Source organism: Tachysurus vachellii, chromosome 25, assembly GCF_030014155.1.
Source record: "Tachysurus vachellii isolate PV-2020 chromosome 25, HZAU_Pvac_v1, whole genome shotgun sequence".
Taxonomy (NCBI): Eukaryota; Metazoa; Chordata; class Actinopteri; order Siluriformes; family Bagridae; genus Tachysurus; species Tachysurus vachellii.
Genome location: NC_083484.1, coordinates 11800226 through 11818992, shown reverse-complemented (window position 1 = coordinate 11818992; position 18767 = coordinate 11800226). Strand labels below are relative to the sequence as shown.

The 18767-nt window shown below is 36.2% G+C and overlaps 1 protein-coding gene across 1 annotated transcript in view; it reads right to left on the bottom strand.

The window, feature by feature from the left end:
* Window positions 1-18767, bottom strand: part of itga8 (integrin, alpha 8) — an 81075-nt gene that overhangs the window by 27593 nt on the left and 34715 nt on the right. Inside the window, exons 14-20 of the mRNA XM_060861647.1 lie at window positions 10513-10558; window positions 8973-9080; window positions 5452-5507; window positions 4817-4971; window positions 1874-2011; window positions 1678-1745; window positions 1223-1370 (exon numbers count right to left, since the gene is read on the bottom strand). Of these exons, the coding sequence (XP_060717630.1) occupies window positions 1223-1370; window positions 1678-1745; window positions 1874-2011; window positions 4817-4971; window positions 5452-5507; window positions 8973-9080; window positions 10513-10558 (719 nt within the window). The remainder of the gene's footprint in view (window positions 1-1222; window positions 1371-1677; window positions 1746-1873; window positions 2012-4816; window positions 4972-5451; window positions 5508-8972; window positions 9081-10512; window positions 10559-18767) is intronic.

The following is an 18767-nucleotide window of genomic DNA, read 5'->3' as shown; positions in this document are numbered from 1 at the left end:
TCTCCACCGCTGCCAACTGTTTCCTCTCAGCTAAACAAAAACGTTCCCAAGGGAACACAGCCTGATGCAGCCATGTTAATCACATTACGAGCCACTTTCTAACATGTGCTGCAATTACCAGAGAGACCACGCCTGTTAAACTAATAACACAGTAAAAGACTGTAGTAAAGATTGTAATCTTAATAGTCTGTTTAGTTCTGGCTAGTCTGTATACACAGAAAGACGTTTTAGTATCAGTATCGACATACATCGCATGAATCCCTCTTCCCATGTGCCTTTGGTGCCTTTGTGGAAAATCACATGTAATGTTCAATGCATCCTGACGCATCGTACATTTGCGGTTTGATGAAGAATGTTAGTAGTAATTAAATCAACATTCACCACATTCCAGCCTTGTTACCCCGTATTTGTGTTTTTGCTTTTTGGTAGAAATGGATAGCAGATTGGTACATTCAAAGCATTCAGAGTAAATGCAGGAAAAGGGATGTTCCACAAGCCCTGACCTCTTCATACAAGAATCATCGTAAACATAAAACTAAGCTATTGTGCTTAAGTTCATATGGCTCCTCCAAGAGAAAACAAACTAAACGAATATAGAATAATCTAAAGATTAGTACTGAATGGAGGGAACAAAATAAACATCAACAAACACAAGAACTTGATGATTGAATTAATACATTTAAATTCAGCTGACTGAACATTTACAAGTTTTTCACACTGTTTTTAACTCACGGTTATGAAACACTGTTCTGAATCAGGGTTATCAATGCTTTTTTGGTGTTCACCCTGTATTGCGGTGAACACCATGTGTACAGTTCACAATGTTATGACCAATCAGAAAATCAGAAATCCTATCACATGGAAACCAGGCTGTAGAAACATTGAAAAGAAATGACTCTGTAACATCAGGCGGCAAAACACTGAACATCATTGAAGTGCGTGCCATAGAAAGTGTGAATATAAATACAAAAAATACTTTTGGAAGCCTAGAAAATCTTTGTTTAGTGATTGAAAAATCTAACCCAAATACCAGTAAATATAATAATAATAAAAAAAAGAAATCTGTGGTTGAGTTTAGGAGAACTTTATGGCTGGGAACACAGAACCTCCCCATTTCACTGAAAACTAAAAGAGATTTTATGCAGATTAAGGAGTAGAATTATTGTCTTGTATAATCTTGATAAAAGACAGGGAGAAGTACAATGTGGTTGATGTGGTTTACCTCCCGTCGGCGTTCCATGCCGTTGTAGTCTGCCTCCGGTGGGAGACGCAACACAAGCTCCGCCTCATACGCGCCTTCTCCATGATTGGCTGCAATGATGGTAAGCAGCAGTGGGTTTTCATCACCAATCGCCAGGTCTTTCCGGTCCCTACATGTGGCAAATAGAAAAATAACTGAAATATTTCAACCATTTAACTATTTAAAATGTTTTTTTTTATCTGAGACAGTAAGAGCTTTCATAGACTTAAAGAAATTAACACTTCAGGGTTTTTAATGTGTTGTAATACAAGGACAAATCCCTACAACTCAGTATCTGTGTACATCCAGATAAAACAAGGTCTCCATGAACTCCACACAGTTTAAACAACACAAGTGCAGCTCAGCACTTCAAATAACTCAAATAAACAGGAAAACATTCACTTTTTCATGCACATACATGGACACGATGGACTCACATTTTAGCAGAGAGCTCAAGATCTGGGACACACATGTTGTCCTCTCCACAGTCCAACAAGATGTTCGCCTGAGAGCAAGAACAGCAAGTACAAAGAACAAGCAAGTCTCTATTTTGCTGTAGTTCAGACATTTCTATTGTCACTTGTATTTTAGTGATGTCTACTGATACAGGCTCATTTTTAGACATACACACACCTGTTGACGGTGCAAGGTCATGCTATAGTGGTCCAGTATGGGTTGTAGCTGGAGGCCAGATAAAGGAGATGTCTGATCCAGACTGTAGTTCAGAGCTACACTGATGGGACTCAGCTTATCTCTGAATTCAGTTTCATCCTAGAGAAAAACACAAGCATTTTGTCTTAGACATCCTAGTAACTCTACTACTTTGATATCACTTGTTATAGGAAAATAATCAACAGGGATTTACTTTATTCCTCTTTTCCCCTCAAAGAAAGTTTCCAGAGTATTTCTTCTTTTCTACTTTTATTTCATTTATCATATCAAATGAATGCTGTGAGGCATCTAGGAAAAAGTTCCAATTTCTTTTAGCAGGATGTCAATATTAGTTGTCTCTTGAATTCAATAAAAGTATAAAATGAAGCTTGTTATGTTCAAGAGAAACTGCAAAGCAGGGATGGAAACCTCAATCCAGAAACGCTACATAAACACAACAATTACAGAAAATGATATCACTATATCAACAATTCCACATTACACTTTCAAGTGGTTGTTGATCAGAGGATCGGAGTTCAAGCCACAGTACTGCCAAGCTGCCACTCTTAGACCCTTGAGAAAGGCACTTAACCCTCTCTACTCCAGGGGCGCAGTATCATAGCATATCAATTTCACTGTGATTTAATGTATATGTGACAAAATAAAGGCTTCTATTCTATTCTTCTATAACATTGAATTATTTCACAGCTCCTGTTGACATGAATCCACACGTTCGGACCTATCAGAATCGAGTAGTCAGCATTACTGTAGTAATAAATTATATTGTGAAAAAGGTATTTGATTTATGAGCGCTTAAGTAATAAATACAACAATGATTTCAAAATTTTGAAAAATCATTTGTTATTCTTTTCTTGATATTAGATGATATAGATAACCAGATCTGCTGGTAAATGTTCTGTAGATGTTTCTAAAGTACAGAGAAATAAATAGCTTTATAATGCACTGTTGCATAGTGTGTGCAATTACAAGAGATTTCAAATGCATTTGGTTTCCTCCCCTTATCCTCCTTCCTGCTCTATTTTGCCTGCTATCGTTCTCTGACATCACTTTATGTGCTTGGAATTTTAAAGAAATCAGATAAAGTAGTTTAATAAATGTCTCCAGAGCCAAGGACAACGAATAAAACCGTGTGTGTGTATTCTGATCCATAAGGAAATGCTATATTGCAATCTGGTGGTGATGCAGTAATGAGAGTGGGTTATATCAGATTAACAGAAGGCTGTGTTCTGGGATTAATTATTAATCACTTCCTCTCCACATGGACCCACCCACCCACACACACACACGTATGAATCTGAACAATCATCTCAGTAATGAAACAATCTTCGTAAGATAAGGGTGTGAATTCGGTCAGATTTGGCTAAAAAACTTCTTTCCCAGAGTCAAATTAGTCGATAGTATTTAATACATTTTTCTCCTTAACTTATTAATACGTGCCATCATCAGTAATGAGAATCTGTGCCTTGTTCAGTGTGCTGTCTCACAGATCAAAGGTAGAAATAGTTTTCTTTTCACGGTGATAGCACACGCACCACTCTTGGCCCATAAAACTCTTTCCCATGGCTTGGGTTGTGGAAAAGATACAATTAAAAAAAGCTAGAAAAGTCAAATGTTTGACATTGTTTCTGTGCCCTCTAAATAAAAACCTATTAAAATACTTCAGGATTATTTGGATTCTTGTGGTCATTTTGAAGACACTAATAAGTATGGAGACAATTCATGATGCAGGGCTTAACGTTATGGGAAACACATATGGGTGTTCTAGACAGATCTTTGATTTTTAAGCCAGATGAATGCTGGGTTCCCATATATAGGAATACTACTAGTACTGCTACTACTGATAATAACATCCATCCATTGTCTGTATTGCTTATCCTGTATAGGGAGCCTGGAGACTATCCAAGGAGACAAGGGGCATAAGGCAGAGTACACCCTGAACACCCTGTTAATGCATCAGAGGCCACACACCCATACACACACTATGGACAATTTAGAGATCCCAATCAGCATACAGTACAGTGCATGGGTATGGACTGGGGGAGGAAACTGGAGTACCTGCAGAAAACCTTCTAGAGCAGAGGGACCCCCAACCCAACCCTAAGCCACTGTTCCCTCAATGATAATAATAATAATAATAATAATAATAATAATAATAATAATAATAAGAAGAAGAAGAAGAAGAAGAAGAAGAAGAAGAAGAAGAAGAAGAAGAAGAAGAAGAAAAATCAAATATAAATTATTATCAAGCACATTTGGCATATTATACATTATATAAGAACTTATAGCTAGCAAATTCAGGCTCTACTAATTGCTGCAGAACCTGATAGAAAAACGGGCAATAGTTAACTGGTAATTTGAGGCCAGAGGTACATGCATCAGAATTTGAGAATCACACTAAAAAACACTACTTAATGCAGCCAAAATATATGCTTACTGTTTGTTATATCTGAAAATACTGTTCAATTTATTTGTAAATTACAAATGTTTAGGCTCCGGGTGGCCCAGCGGCAGAATCCTGTGCTCTCATTGTCGCCACCTGGGTTCGATTCCCGGGCAGGGAGCAACGATGAGTTAACTCTCAGTGCTGGTCCCAAACCCAGGTAAAATGGGAGGGTTGTGTCAGGAAGGGCATCTGTGGCAAATCTAATATGCAGACCACGTGATTCACTGTGGCGACCCCCAAAAGGGAGCCAAAAATAAATTATATATATATATATATATATATATATATATATATATATATATATATATATATATATATATATATATTACAAATGTATTGATTAATATAAAAAACTCAAAACACTATAACCCTAATGTGCCATTTTGAAAAGGGGATTAAAGTCAAATTTATTAGCTGGAACAAGATGGAATGATAACATTATAATGGTGAGATTTGCTTACCCGCAGGTAGATGGTATGGTTGAGACATCTTTGGCGATCCCGCTGGCCCAGTAGCATCTGCAGCGAACGATGATACTGATGTGAATCGAGGAACATAACCCGCTTCACTGCGCCTCGCTGCTTTAACGAGTCCAACTGCAGCTCCATGTTCAAAGCTGAGTGAGATCAGATAGATTCTTATTAATACTGTTTACTGTATGTTGTTACTATTAATCACTGCAGTCTGAATATATAAATGACATATAGTCAGTGCTTTTGGAAACTGGAAGCAAATCAATTACAATCCATTGTCACTTATAATACTGTAGTAATCATAGGTATTTAGGTAGCTTTCATCAAAACAACAAAATTAATCAATAACTGTTATATACCTTATTTTGTACTCGTAAATGAACTTGTAAATGTCAATAGACGTGATTTCGATAATGTACTATTCACTTTTATCATATACATTTTATATGATGATCATCATTTTTCATTATAGAACAATTATTGTGATGCATGTTATCACATTTCCATGACAGAATTGTAAGAAAAGCAACTGCTAGAAACAAATAAACAAACAAACAATAAAACCAACAGTCAAAAAATAAGGTATATACTGTACCGGTAACGCTTTGCCAAAAATGACTTACCGACACGATCAGGGATGCCAATTCCAGAGACTTTAGCACAGACATCTACTCTCAAACTGAAAAAGAGCATATGCAGACGTTATCATATTACATTTATTTCGCTCCCTAATGATGACAAATACAATTCCAGTTCCTTCTTGAGCATAATAATAATAATAATAATAATAATAATAATAATAATAATAATAATAATAATAATAATAATAAACAGGCTGCTAATCAAGCTGCTAAATAATGATGATAGAAGAGTTAGTTAAATACTGATGGATGCAGATTGGAAATGAAATTAAATGTCATATTCATCATAGAGAAAACATTTCATATCCCATTTTTTTCAGGGTTAAAGGTAACTGCTTGTATTTGAAGGCAGTGATCCAGATTAAATGATTTAAAACCCTGTCTCAGAACATTTATACTAAAGAAAATCTAGCAACCTTGGACGAGTGAAATGCATGAGCATGTGTGTAAACCAAATCTGAATACACATAAATTTCCCTCACACAAAAACGGGTGTAAATTTTGGACAAAGTCCCAGAGTTTAAATGCAAATCTTTGTTGGTTCCTTATAGTATTTTAATAACTGTCCTCCGTGTCTGCTCCACAGCCTACTCCATCTTTCTCTAATCGCTTTCTCTTCCTGCCCAGGGTTCATAAAGGTACTCTTGAGATTGAAAACTAGTTCAGAAATCCAGTAAGCTTAAAGGATGAACTAGTCATTTGATGGACCAAACCATTTTACACCACGGCCACGATACATGACTCCAGGTAAAACATATATGTAGGTTATATTTTTGGTTAAATTTTAAACAAATAATGTTTCTGCAAGCCATCAGTGTGGTTTAGATATGTGCTCCTGATTCCCTCATATAAAATTGGCTTCTACGTTGTGAACTTTGGTTATGAAAAATAATGATAATGCTGTCATTCGACAATTCACCAAAAAATGGTGTGCTTTTCAGGCTGTACAAGTATTCTGCAGCTATTCTGTACCTTCATTCCTTTGTAACATAAATATAAAATTTGCAATAACCACTCCACAATACTCACATACAGCTCTGTTATCATGTCTGATCAAAACAGGAAGTCTCCATCCCCTGAGCTGCACAATTAATTTAGAGGCATTTGAAAAAATTTGAAAAGAGCCTCATGAAATCCATCCCCTGCCCCATGCAATCCTTATTTCTTACTGTTAACATTTTCTTTGCCTTTTTTTTGACTGCAGAATACCATTAATTAAATGATGCTGCTAACTGAATGATCTCAGGTAATAAAGACTATGGAGCTAAGCTGAGTGAAATGAAGTAAAGAAGCATGTTCCATTAAATGATTTTATAGATATAATGAAATCTGTGGCACTAAGCACTATGCTGCAAACTAATAGGAGGTACTAAATGATGTGCTGCTAACTGGAAAAGTTAGACTTTCTGCTAAAAAACACGTTATATGAGTTAATAAAGGTTATACTACTGAGTGACCGGACATAAAAAAAATATTGTTATGCTCCAAACTGAGTGATCTAAAGCAAAGAAACAAAGACTGTGCCGCTAATCAAGGGAGGCAACAAAGGCTATGCTGCTAACTGATTGATATGAGGTGAAGGATATGGTGCTGAGTGTCATAAAAAGCCTAAAAAAAAAACATAAAAAAAGGTAAAAAGCCTAAAAATATCATTGAGATATTATCATGGCTTATTGGGCAAGCTAATGTAAAGATAAAAATAATCTATTGTTGTGCACTGAATGTTGCATGGTAATTGCTTCAACATTTTATTTTTTTATACTCGCACGCAACCAGCAAAGAAGTAAATGTTCATGTATATGAAGAAAAATATTAAGAACAATTGTTTAAAAAATCGTTTAAAAACATTTTTTGAGAAATGTTTCCAGATATTTTGTATTATCTCCCTTCAATCTCTAGATTGTGTGCATTTATAACTGACCTTTGTGTTTATGTCTGAATCTGTCCTGAATCATGGGCCTTAATAACTGAACTGTTTAACATAATCAGTACTTCAGCTTGTACAGCATGTTCTGAGACATGTGGCATACAGCAAACACACACACACACATACACACACACACACATTTTCACACCTCCCCTCTGACGTGAAAAAAAAAACATGATATTTCCAAGCTTGCAATTTCACTTACAAATTCCTAATTCCATCCAAGCGAGCTGAATGCATGCAATTTTGGAATAGCTCACAGACACGCACATGCACCCTTCATACTGAGCATGTAAGTTTTAATTACCCATAACCACCCGGTGTTGTATTCCAGGTATGAATATGAATAAGAAATACCCACAAGGCGGTCTCCATGGACCTCAACAAGACATTGCTTTTTCATGCAGTTACTGAAACCGTGGCAACCCTTCCATGACCTCTCCTGGTGCTGTCACGCATGCTACTATGAGAAAAGTCACGTGTGTGTAATGGGACAGCATAGATTTGTTTAGCATAGGAAAGAACCCTGCTGAATAACTTAATGATGTTTCTCTGTCAGCCTCGTTAGGAACGCTCCCTCACGAGAAAGGTAATTACCACCCACAGCACACACACATATATATACATACACATACAAACACACTGACGCCCGGGGGACAACCTCTGACCTGTGCGTTGACCCTGTTGAAACTCTTCCTTACTTGCAGTCTATCTGCCAGCTACAATTACTGAATACAACTCTAACTTAATAGCATCCTGTGTGTGTGTGTTTGTGTGTGTGTGTGTGTGTGTTTGTTTGTGTGTTGTAATGTCTGTCGTTCCAGCCAGTCCAGACCGTACAGTACTTGTTCAAACGCTTTAGGCAAAAGCTGGACTATTACTGGGCTATCAGTGCTCAGGCATGGAGTACAGAACTCTCTCTCTACACACACACAAAACAGCAGGGTTTGCTTCCACAGATGAGGATGAAACAAAACCATAAACATGAGAGGAAACAGGAACTCTGGAGCTTTATATTTAACTGGTCTGGTGTCTGTTTTCTCATCCACCATACCCAAAATGAAAAAAATCATATCAGAAAAAAAATAAAAGAAAATAAAAATATGTAAAGTAATATTTGACTTTTTTCCCCAAGCTAAGGTGGGTTTTCTTTCTTATTGAATATTGTGCACAAAACAAAGGTTTATATTGTGTTGGCCATATATTAATATGCTTCATTTTAAGTGTATAGAAAAAAAATTAGTACATGTGGTCCTCTGTCTGCACAGTCTGCACTTTTGTTTTAACAGGCTACTCTCCATTCCACACCTTATTTGACTGTTTTCCCCAAATCCTCTACTGCTTTATACCCAGTGTGTGTTTGTGTGTGTGCCAAACCTAACAGACAGACACCCCAAGCATCAAATAGATGCATGGCTACTCACAACAATGTAAAGTTCAAGGCTGCAATTAGTGTCACCACCATATAGACACCCAAACCTCTTGCAGTATACATCCCAGAAAAAAGCACACAAACTAATGAAGTATAAAACTGATTCATCACTAAAGTCTAGCTTGGTCATGATAAGACACTTACCAGGGAACCATGCTGTTAGACTTGGGCATGAGGCAGGTCTTATTCTCCGGGTTGAGGATTTTGGGAGTTAGGATGAGTTGAGCGTCCACTGTAACCACGGGTCTTGCTCTAAACACATTGACATCCGCATAAAAATAAATCCAAAGCAAACATAAATTACTGCTTGAAGACTTTCATCCACACATGCACTCTTGAATATATATAAAATATAAAATTAGAACTATATATATATATATATCTGTACCAGAGTCTTAAAGGTTCTTATCATTTTTATGTCAGATCTACAACAACAATATTTTTACGATGTATAAGCATAGAAAAAAATGCTAAAGATTACTGTGAGTAAATAAGCAAAAACCAAACCTGAAACTTTTCATCTGTTTATAGTTACGTTTAATGTTGGAATGTCGAACATCCACAAAACCAGTTAGTAACTTTTATCAATTACATTACACCATGTTCCTTCACAGGACTCGCTTTCTTGAAGTTAATTATACAGCAAAAGTGGTTTGGTGAAATATCTAAAGTTACAAAAATGTTGGTAAATCCCTTTCCTTTTTTCTCTACATTTCATATTGTACATATAAAGTTTTATATATATATATATATATATACACACACACACACTACCACACACATTACTCATTAACCCTACCAACCTGTAATATACTTCATAAGGTTCATCTGTACTGACATGTTAATATGTAGTTAAGAGAGATGGAGAGTTATTCATATGTATATGTGTATCCTGTCTTATTTATGGAATGTGTGTACTTCTAAAGTTTAGTTCTTACAATTGCTGTTGAGTTGAGGCTGTTGTGACACCAAATTTCTGCTTTGGGGATTAATAATGTTCTCTCTCTGTCTCTCTCTCTCTCCTTCTCTCTAGTCTGTCTTTCTTGGTTAACACTCACCACCAGCATTGGGGTGGTAACATTAGCTTACACAAACTGGAATCGAGACCTGCTAACAGCATAGACACACCAGGCTAGCATGTGTGAAAGCCCTGTTTTTTTGGACACTATTATATTATTACTGTGTTTGTGTGTGGCTTTGTGGCAGGAAGTGAGCAGGTTGTTTTATAAGGAAACAAAATCTCAGAGAAAGAAGCCACAGGATTTGAAGGATTTCTTCAACTATAACCTCTAAATCTTTTCTCTGGAGGACAAACACAAAAACAACAACAAAAAACTTGCTTAAGTGTGTGGTAGTGCTGCATTATTTAACACACACATACACACACTGACACACACACAGTATCAACAGTGAAGCCCTGATGTCTAAACCGTTATTTCCAATGAAAAACACTCTGACCAGCCTGCAGAGCCACTCACTCTGATGAGAGGAACATGTGGAAGTGTTTGTGTAATGATGCTGTGTGTATGTGTGTAAATGTCTATGAGTGTGTGTGTGAGTGAGAGAGGGTAAAAGATGGAAATGGAATGTGTGTATGCAGCTGAAAGCATGTTACTGCACTACATCAACCCTCGTTGGTCAACTAGGATTACATCTGTTGTGTATGTGTGTGTGTGTGTCTTACCTGTACACCACCACTTTGTCAGCTCCAAAAGCCCCAACAATAAGATCTATAAAGACAGAGAGACAAGATATAAGAGGTAGAAATAAAAGCAATTTTTAGAAAGACAGATGAAATGCATATGTGTTTCAAGTGTGTGTATGTGTGTGTGTGTGCGTGTGTGTGTGTGTGTCTGAGACTGAGAGGGGACAGTGTGTCAGCTTCAAAGCATGCTGCAGCTGGGAGTGATTTGAAGCTCTCCAGCAGTCTCCATCACACACAGAAGTCTCATGCTTTACTCGTATCAACACACACACACACGTCCGAATAACTAAAAATATCTCATGGTTTCTGTTCAAGACACTGACGCACATCAAATAGTTTTCTTATTTTCTGCTGACTCAAAAAAAAAAAAGCCGCATGAATGAATTATATTTCATATTTGTCCTGGTCAGGAACATGATGTATACCAAGCCTATACCACGAACACTGGGTCTGGAGGTAGGAATACATAGTAATACACTCATTTACTAGATGTAATATTAGCACCAATCCACCTCGAGGCATGCTTTTAGAAGGCAGGGAGGAAAACTGGAGAAGCTGGAAGAAACCAGAGAACCAAGATGAAAACTACATGCATGCTGGAAGAAGACTGTAATCTGGATTCAAGATCCAGTTGTGATCTAATGCTGTACCACTGTCCACATTTTGTTTTACACAAAATTCATCACTTTTAATCATATACGTGAGGTTTGTTTTAATGCTACTACCATGAAGTATTAACTCGATAAGTTTTTGTTAGCAGTTAGAAAAAAATGTAAGCAATTGATTTGCAAAAGTCACTTGTTTTTCCAAGCACATACAATATAGAAAACAAATGGTCCCTGAACAATCTAATATATTTACATTACATGACAAGTTTTGTTTGAGCTTTGTTAGCAGATTTGCATCGCAAGCTAACTATGCTAGGTACAGTATATACACTCACTACAGGAACCACCATATGCCTGCATGTCTTGATTATACTGTATCATTTAGCTAGTTGAAAACAAATTAAATAATGCACTAATCAGAGTAAAAGTTGAACTAACCTGGCAGGCTTTGTTTTAGCATTTTTAGCTGATTAACAGATCAAGCTAACTGAACTAGCTCGCACTGTACACTCAGTACAGGCACCACCACATGCCTGTAGTTAATTAAACACGAATTAAACATTGCATTTTATAACACGAATTTGTTTGTTTTACATGTTACATGCCAGGCTTTGTTAGCAAATCAGCAGTGCAAACTAACTGTACTAACTAAAAAAATATCTCTCCTACTTGCTTCCAGAGTTTTGTTTTCTTTGTTTCTTTGTACAATCTCTACATGCATTTAAAAGAAAAGTTGTATATGACAGGATTAAAGGAAAAAGTTAGTTTTTTCTTTATTTTATTTTCAAGTCAACAGTACAGGAATGAATTACACATAGGAACTAAAGTTGTAAGAGTGGATATTAAAAACTGTGGAACCTCATGAACCATAGGTCAGAAGACTCATTTGAGCCAATCATTGAGATTTGTCAATTTACTATAACAAAAGTATTTCAACTCACAAGTCGCGCTAAAATACAGTTGCAACTACGCTCACATCCTATGAATATGCAAATTAGAAACACACCCTATCCTACACCTTACATTCACCCCACCCTATCCACATGTAGGCTATTATAACAGCAGAACAGATTTGCATTCTGAAAGCTGATACATTTTATTTTTACATTTATTTTTACATTTTTACACTGAAGGCTCTTACATTTTATGACGAATTACAAGTTGATGTTCAATAGTAACTAAAAAAAAACCCATCATCTGTTTTGTTCTATCCTAAAAAAGTGTGACAAATGTAGTTTTCTTGCACTATGACATGTTGGTTCATTTAAATTCCCATAAAATAATTTATATTATGAACAACATCCTTTGTAATGTTTGTAACCGTAAATGACTGACAAGTGCATATATATTTTTCAGAGACAAACACACACACACACACACACACACACACACACACACACACACACACACACACACACACACAGCTGAGTAGAACAGTTTGCTCTTATTGCAGCTATTGTCTCTTCCCTTATAATGACAGCTGTTTTACCTATAACTCTCAGTCATCTCTCCACACAGTTTAATAAAATTACTATTCATACAACTCTGCCCATCATTATCCATCATTATATCATGATTTATGATCATCTGTGAACCACATTACAAATATACTGAAATGAGAGACTTTCAAACACTACCTGCTTTTGTTATTAAATCTAATTTCAAATTTCTATGTTTCCTAACAAACTGATTAGACAAACATTTGTGGTACCAAAATCCAACTTTTATGCTTTTAAATGTTCATTTACTCAGGGATCTGTTCCAAAAAATAAAAAAAAGATTTAATTCTGTGTGAGACCTCTTACTGGAATGTTGTTTTTTCCTGTGCGGGTTAATACGCACTGGTGTACGGATTGCTCCTGGAGGGCCTCTAGTAGTCATCCAGAATCTGTGGCTTACAGGCAGGAATGTTCTAGCACACTTCCAGAAACCCTAATAAGTGGTGGGAGAGTGTTCTAATTCTCCTCTGATTCAACCGCAACCAGGATTTTACATTAAAGTTGGCTTGGAAAGGTGGCTGTCTAAAACCGACCCAAGAGACAAGGTTTGGTGTTGTGATAGAAAACACACCTTAGAGTTCTGAAACACATCAGTGCAACACACACACACTCACACACACACACAGAGAAGTTCTGGACAACAGTGTAATGGATTTATCCAATCCAAATCCAATCTGACATCTGGCAACATAATTTCAATGTTCAGCTTAATCAGATGGGCTCTGAAATGTGTTGTGTTAGTGTGTTGAGTGTGTGTCTACACTCAAGCATATCAGACTCTTAATATTAAGTTCAAAACCCTCTGGCTAGACCACATTAAAATTACAGATTTGAAATAATCAGTAGAAAAGTGAAATCTCTTGACTTGATTTAACCCTTTGTCCCTGATTGCTTCACTTACCCGTTAGGTTCTAGCACTGATTTCAATTCTATTTTATTTGTACAGCAGTTTTAACAATTTACATTGTTGCAAAACAGCTTTATATAAATACTAAGATTTCTAAAAAACCTCCATGCGACAAGACGAGGACAACACCTTTATAGAAACCAGAATCAGGAGGAAACCTTACCTTTTGTATAGTAAGATTATTATCATTCCTATAAATCATAAATCATTACAAACAGTATTAAGTGTGTTGAAAGGATGCTCAATATGAGTATATTGTGGATAAGAGTCCTGAGATGAGCACAAAACACACTGATTACGGCAGCTGTATACAGGATCTACGTGAGATTATTCACCGGAGCAATGTAGTGTTAATATTTAATCACTGTTTAAATCACTTCTTGAAAAACGATTCCTCAAGGGATCTTGAAATGTTTCAGGATTATTTGTTTCTTAAAAATATTTTGATTTAGTAACAGTCATCAACATGTCAAAGATTCCTTTAAGGATTTTAGACTTAAATCTTTTTTTACTACGAATGTCTATGTAAAATTCAAATATAACCATGACAACAAGCATCAATAATATGTAGGTTAAGCAAAAGTTATTTGGATTTTAGCTTAATCAAATTTCTACATGGAAATTCTTCTGAATGAGGAAACCTGCACAGAACCTACAAAGAAATTCTGAGGGAAGTTCCACTATAAAATTTTAAGCAAATATTTCATTTTGGCACATTAATACATGTAAACGATACAGAATTTGTGAAAAAATAATTATTTATTAACTATTGCAAATATTGCTAAAGTACTTTTTTAGTTACTGTAAAAGTTCACAGAGCATTGCAAGGTAAACCTCTCCAAGATATAAGCATAGAGAAAAGCTGTGTGATGGGAGATTTTTGTGCTAATTCCTTTTGTATATTATGTTTCACAATTTTTGGAATGGCCTCAGTACATAGAGACAAGGGAAAATTCCAACAACCGCTATCAAACTGTATTTTATTGCTTGTTGTTCATTCAAATGAATACTTTCTTATTCAGAGTTAAGACTGCGACTTAAGTAGACTCTGACTAAAGCTATATTAATATATATGCAGAGAAAGTCATATGAATTCAGATTCACTATGCATTAAGAGTATATAAATTACCTGTATGTAGACGATACCTCTAAGGCTTACAGAATTTTCGAGTAGAAGGATCTGAGATGTTTTTTTTCAATAGCATCAAGACCATCACCTTTAAATATACTGTTGTGCATTTATCCTACTATTTCCAATATACAGTGATCATAAATTAGATACTTTAAAGCTATAATATTATTCATGGCACTGTATGTATAATTTCAGTTAAAACATGTTACCACATGGTCAATTAGTCGCTAAACTGAAGTGACGTAGTTTTCATAGTATCAAGGCTAATAAGCTGTGAGCTAGATTCATGAGTAATTTCAGTAGCATAACATTTTATCCAGATCATATTTTATCACACAATTTAAAAAAAGTCCTCCATACAGTCTTCAGGGTTTATTTCCCATAATCAACAAAAAGAAAATAAAAAAATGTTTACAAACTGAGCAGTTATGTGTAAAACCATAGGATAAAGTTATCATTGGTTATGTAGTATATTTTATTTCTCTGTACGTGTCTGTATATTTTTAATAGAAAGTGATACTCTGCTCAGCTGCTAAGCATGTACTTGTGTGCGAGGGAGACTACATGTATAAAACATTTGCAATTTCAGATCTAAGCACTTGGAAACTTTTACAGTCGAAATGCATTACAGTGTAGCTGTAAAAGTATATATTTACATGACACCCTCATCCAGAGTGACTTACAATTTTATTTCAATTTATGCAATTGAGGATTATGGTCAGTAGCAGCTCGGTGTACCTGGGATTCAAACTCATGACCTTCCAATCACTAGTCCAACACCTTAACCACTAGGCTACCACATCCCAAGTATAACCATACTGATTCTTCAATGTGGTCGATGCGCCATGTACAAAAGTGTTTCTCAGGAGCTGAAAACACGTTTCCCGCAGTCTCTATTGTGTGACAGTTAATGGGTTAAACTAAAAAAACCTTTAAAGATAGAAATACACAAGTGAACACAGAAACACCACAGATAAGTACATTTATATCTATATTTATATTTATATGTATATTTCTATCTATATTTATATAGATATATATGTTGGTTAAAACATTTTATTTTTAACTATCAGTCTATTCTGAAAACACTAGCAAAAATGTAGTTGAAAAACAAATTGCAAACAACGATTTGCAAACAGACTAGTGAAGACAAGAAGAATTAACCAGGAAAGAAAATAAGAATAAAAAAACATATCTGTACAAAACCAATCACAATAACGAGGCTTGACAGGTCAGGAGAATACTCTAAGCAATACTTCATGCTGTGTGTAAGTTACAAAGAGTGTGTGTATAACCTATAGTGTGTGAAGGTGATTGAGTCCAGGTGTGTCTGATCAGTAAGATCGTGACTGTCTATGTGACAGAGTGCGTGTGTGTATGTTGAGTGTTTTAGTCGGCGGTGGCTGCATCTCATTCTGTAAGTTGTAGCGAGGTGCTGACATGACAAGCACGATATATTTCAGTTACAGCAAACTGTCTGACAGTGATGCTGGACTTAATACAGCGTATGATAGATGGGCTTAAGTCCAAGGTCAGAATCATGTGGAACTGAAACATTCCTTTGCATAACTTAAACTTTAACCCTTTCGTGTAGCTCTTGTGTAAATACAAAATAGCACTTAAGTCAGTAGTTATGTCTGAGGTGAATACATGTGTCACTTAACTCCGATCATGCGCTATAATGGGTATTTGTTCTCATTAATTTTTGTATGAGTCCATTCTTATTGCAGTTGTTGTTGTCCTTCAGCTGCACCCTGTTCGGGTCATCCAACCAGCACTTGATTTTAGTGAATCAACCCTCACTTTTTATCCATTTACATTTGTGGGATTTTGCAGATGCGGTTTTTCAGAGCGACATTTATCTTATTTATAAACCTAAGCAATGGAGGATTAAAAGCCTTGATCAAGGGCCCATCAGTGGCAGCCCTGAGACTCAGACTCTCAACCTTCTGATCAGTAGTCCACCACCTTAACCACTGAGCTACCACTTCCCTAGCAGCCATGCTTGGGATTGGCATTGAGTGTTAACCCCTCAGTGGCTGAATGGTTCCGTGCCCGGGAATTAAACCCAGACTCCTGGACCATTGCAGACATGAATTCGCACTGTAGTCAAAATGTAAGTAAAAAATCAATATATCAGTGGTGAAAGTTGAGCTTATGCTGATGTCCTATACACTGGTCACTTCATAAAACTGTAAAATAACACCAAGCTGTGGTCAAAAATAAGACATTATCCTCAAATGACCACTTTCATGAACCTCGAGTCTAGTCTCAAATGGTTAATTGAAGCTCACGTCTGTTAAACCTATCTCGAGCACACAGGTTTCTCCTGCCAGAGAAATATCTGAACCAAGCCAGCACTTGCAATTCCCACTTACACCTCCAACCTCGCATTCCTCATCTCTCATTTCATCCATCAATCCATCCTTCCATCCATCTGTCCATTGGTTTCCTCCAAAATAATCAGGAATGGTCTCTCTGTAGACGTTTTTGAAAGGAATGAGTGATGGTGGGTTTGATTGGAGATAAATGCAGAATTGGTTCAGAGGGTGTAGTGCCTGCGCTATGTCAGGTACGTGTCATTATGTGATTCTTTTTTTAATAACTATAGCGAACAAAGGAGATTTATTGTGACCTCTGAAAGTCCAACATTTGCCAGGACTTCTACAAAATTCCCAGGTGTAGCATCAAGCACATGCACATGCTGAGTTTTTAAAGACAATATGACATTACTGATACAAAGAAGATGAAAGTGGTATGAAACCAGAGATTATAGGTAGCTTGTAAATGTGTTTGGACCTTCTATATCTCAACTCACACCTCCTGTGAGAGAAAGTGAGAGTAAATGACTGTGTTAATATGTGTTAATATGACTGCAAACTGTTTATAAATTTTGTAAACTTTGTAGTCAGTCTCTCTTTATATCTCTGTTACATGTCCAGTCTAAAATTCTGCACATGCATGGAACGATGCATGAAGTGTCTCTGTAACCTTAACAGTGAGAGTGGGAGTGTAAGTCTGGATGGTGTGTTTTACCTTTTTTATCATACCATTTTTTATCATATTTACTTCCGCCACAGCAGAACATTATAAGTGTGTAGATTTTAAACAGACAGTATGAATAAGTGTTTGTTTCTAAGCATTTTGTATTAGCTGAATACTCTAGCAAGGATGCTATAGTTGTTGAAAATAACATCAAATGCACCACAAGTCATTGTTAGGAAAAACTGCACAGCAAAAAATGCCTTCATCATTATTTAATATTATAATTAGTGCACCATATTCATTTACTCTTACTGTAAAATGTTACCGGTATTTAATCATAAAGCTTCACAAGGCATCTGATTAGACTATGCATTTTTTTTTTATTTTCATACAAGGCAATGGTCAGATATAACAAGAAAAAATAAGAAAATAAGATCATACTCATTGAAATGAACAATACCTATACAGAGGTGCATTTACAGCACTACATTCACTCATCCTTAGTAATCTACTCGTCATTGTAATTAAGTTACAAGTTTGTTTAAAATTTGAAAAAAAAAAAGCCCAATTTATGACTAGCTATTTAACAGGTCATGTCAGGTGACCTTTGCCCATTGGTTTTAACCCTAAACTGGGCCAGACCAGGCTCCCCTGAACCTAACCTTAACCCAAAAGTGTGTAACTATGCAAATGCAAAGCCACATGTGGGCAATGCATATGAGAACCTGCCTGATGTTATACAAGAACTTATATGTTGCACACACACTCACACACATACACACCACATCAATAATAATGATCAAAGGCTAATCAGAGCCTGGTCGTTCCCTAATCAGAGATAAAGGTGTGCATGCTTTAAAGGTTGTGATATCATGACTTCACTTGATAGCAAAAGAGAAATCTGCTTTTCTTCTTAGTCTGTTTTTGAAGGGTCTGTTGTGCATCATCACCCTGCCAGACGCGTATGTGTGTGTGTGTGTGTGTGTGTGTGTGTGTACGTACTTTGAAACCCCATACTTTTCAAAACCCCAAATTAACAATGGTATTGTTGTATCTGTAAACTTACCAAGATCAACCTACTCTCTTTGCAAAAAAAAAAGCTA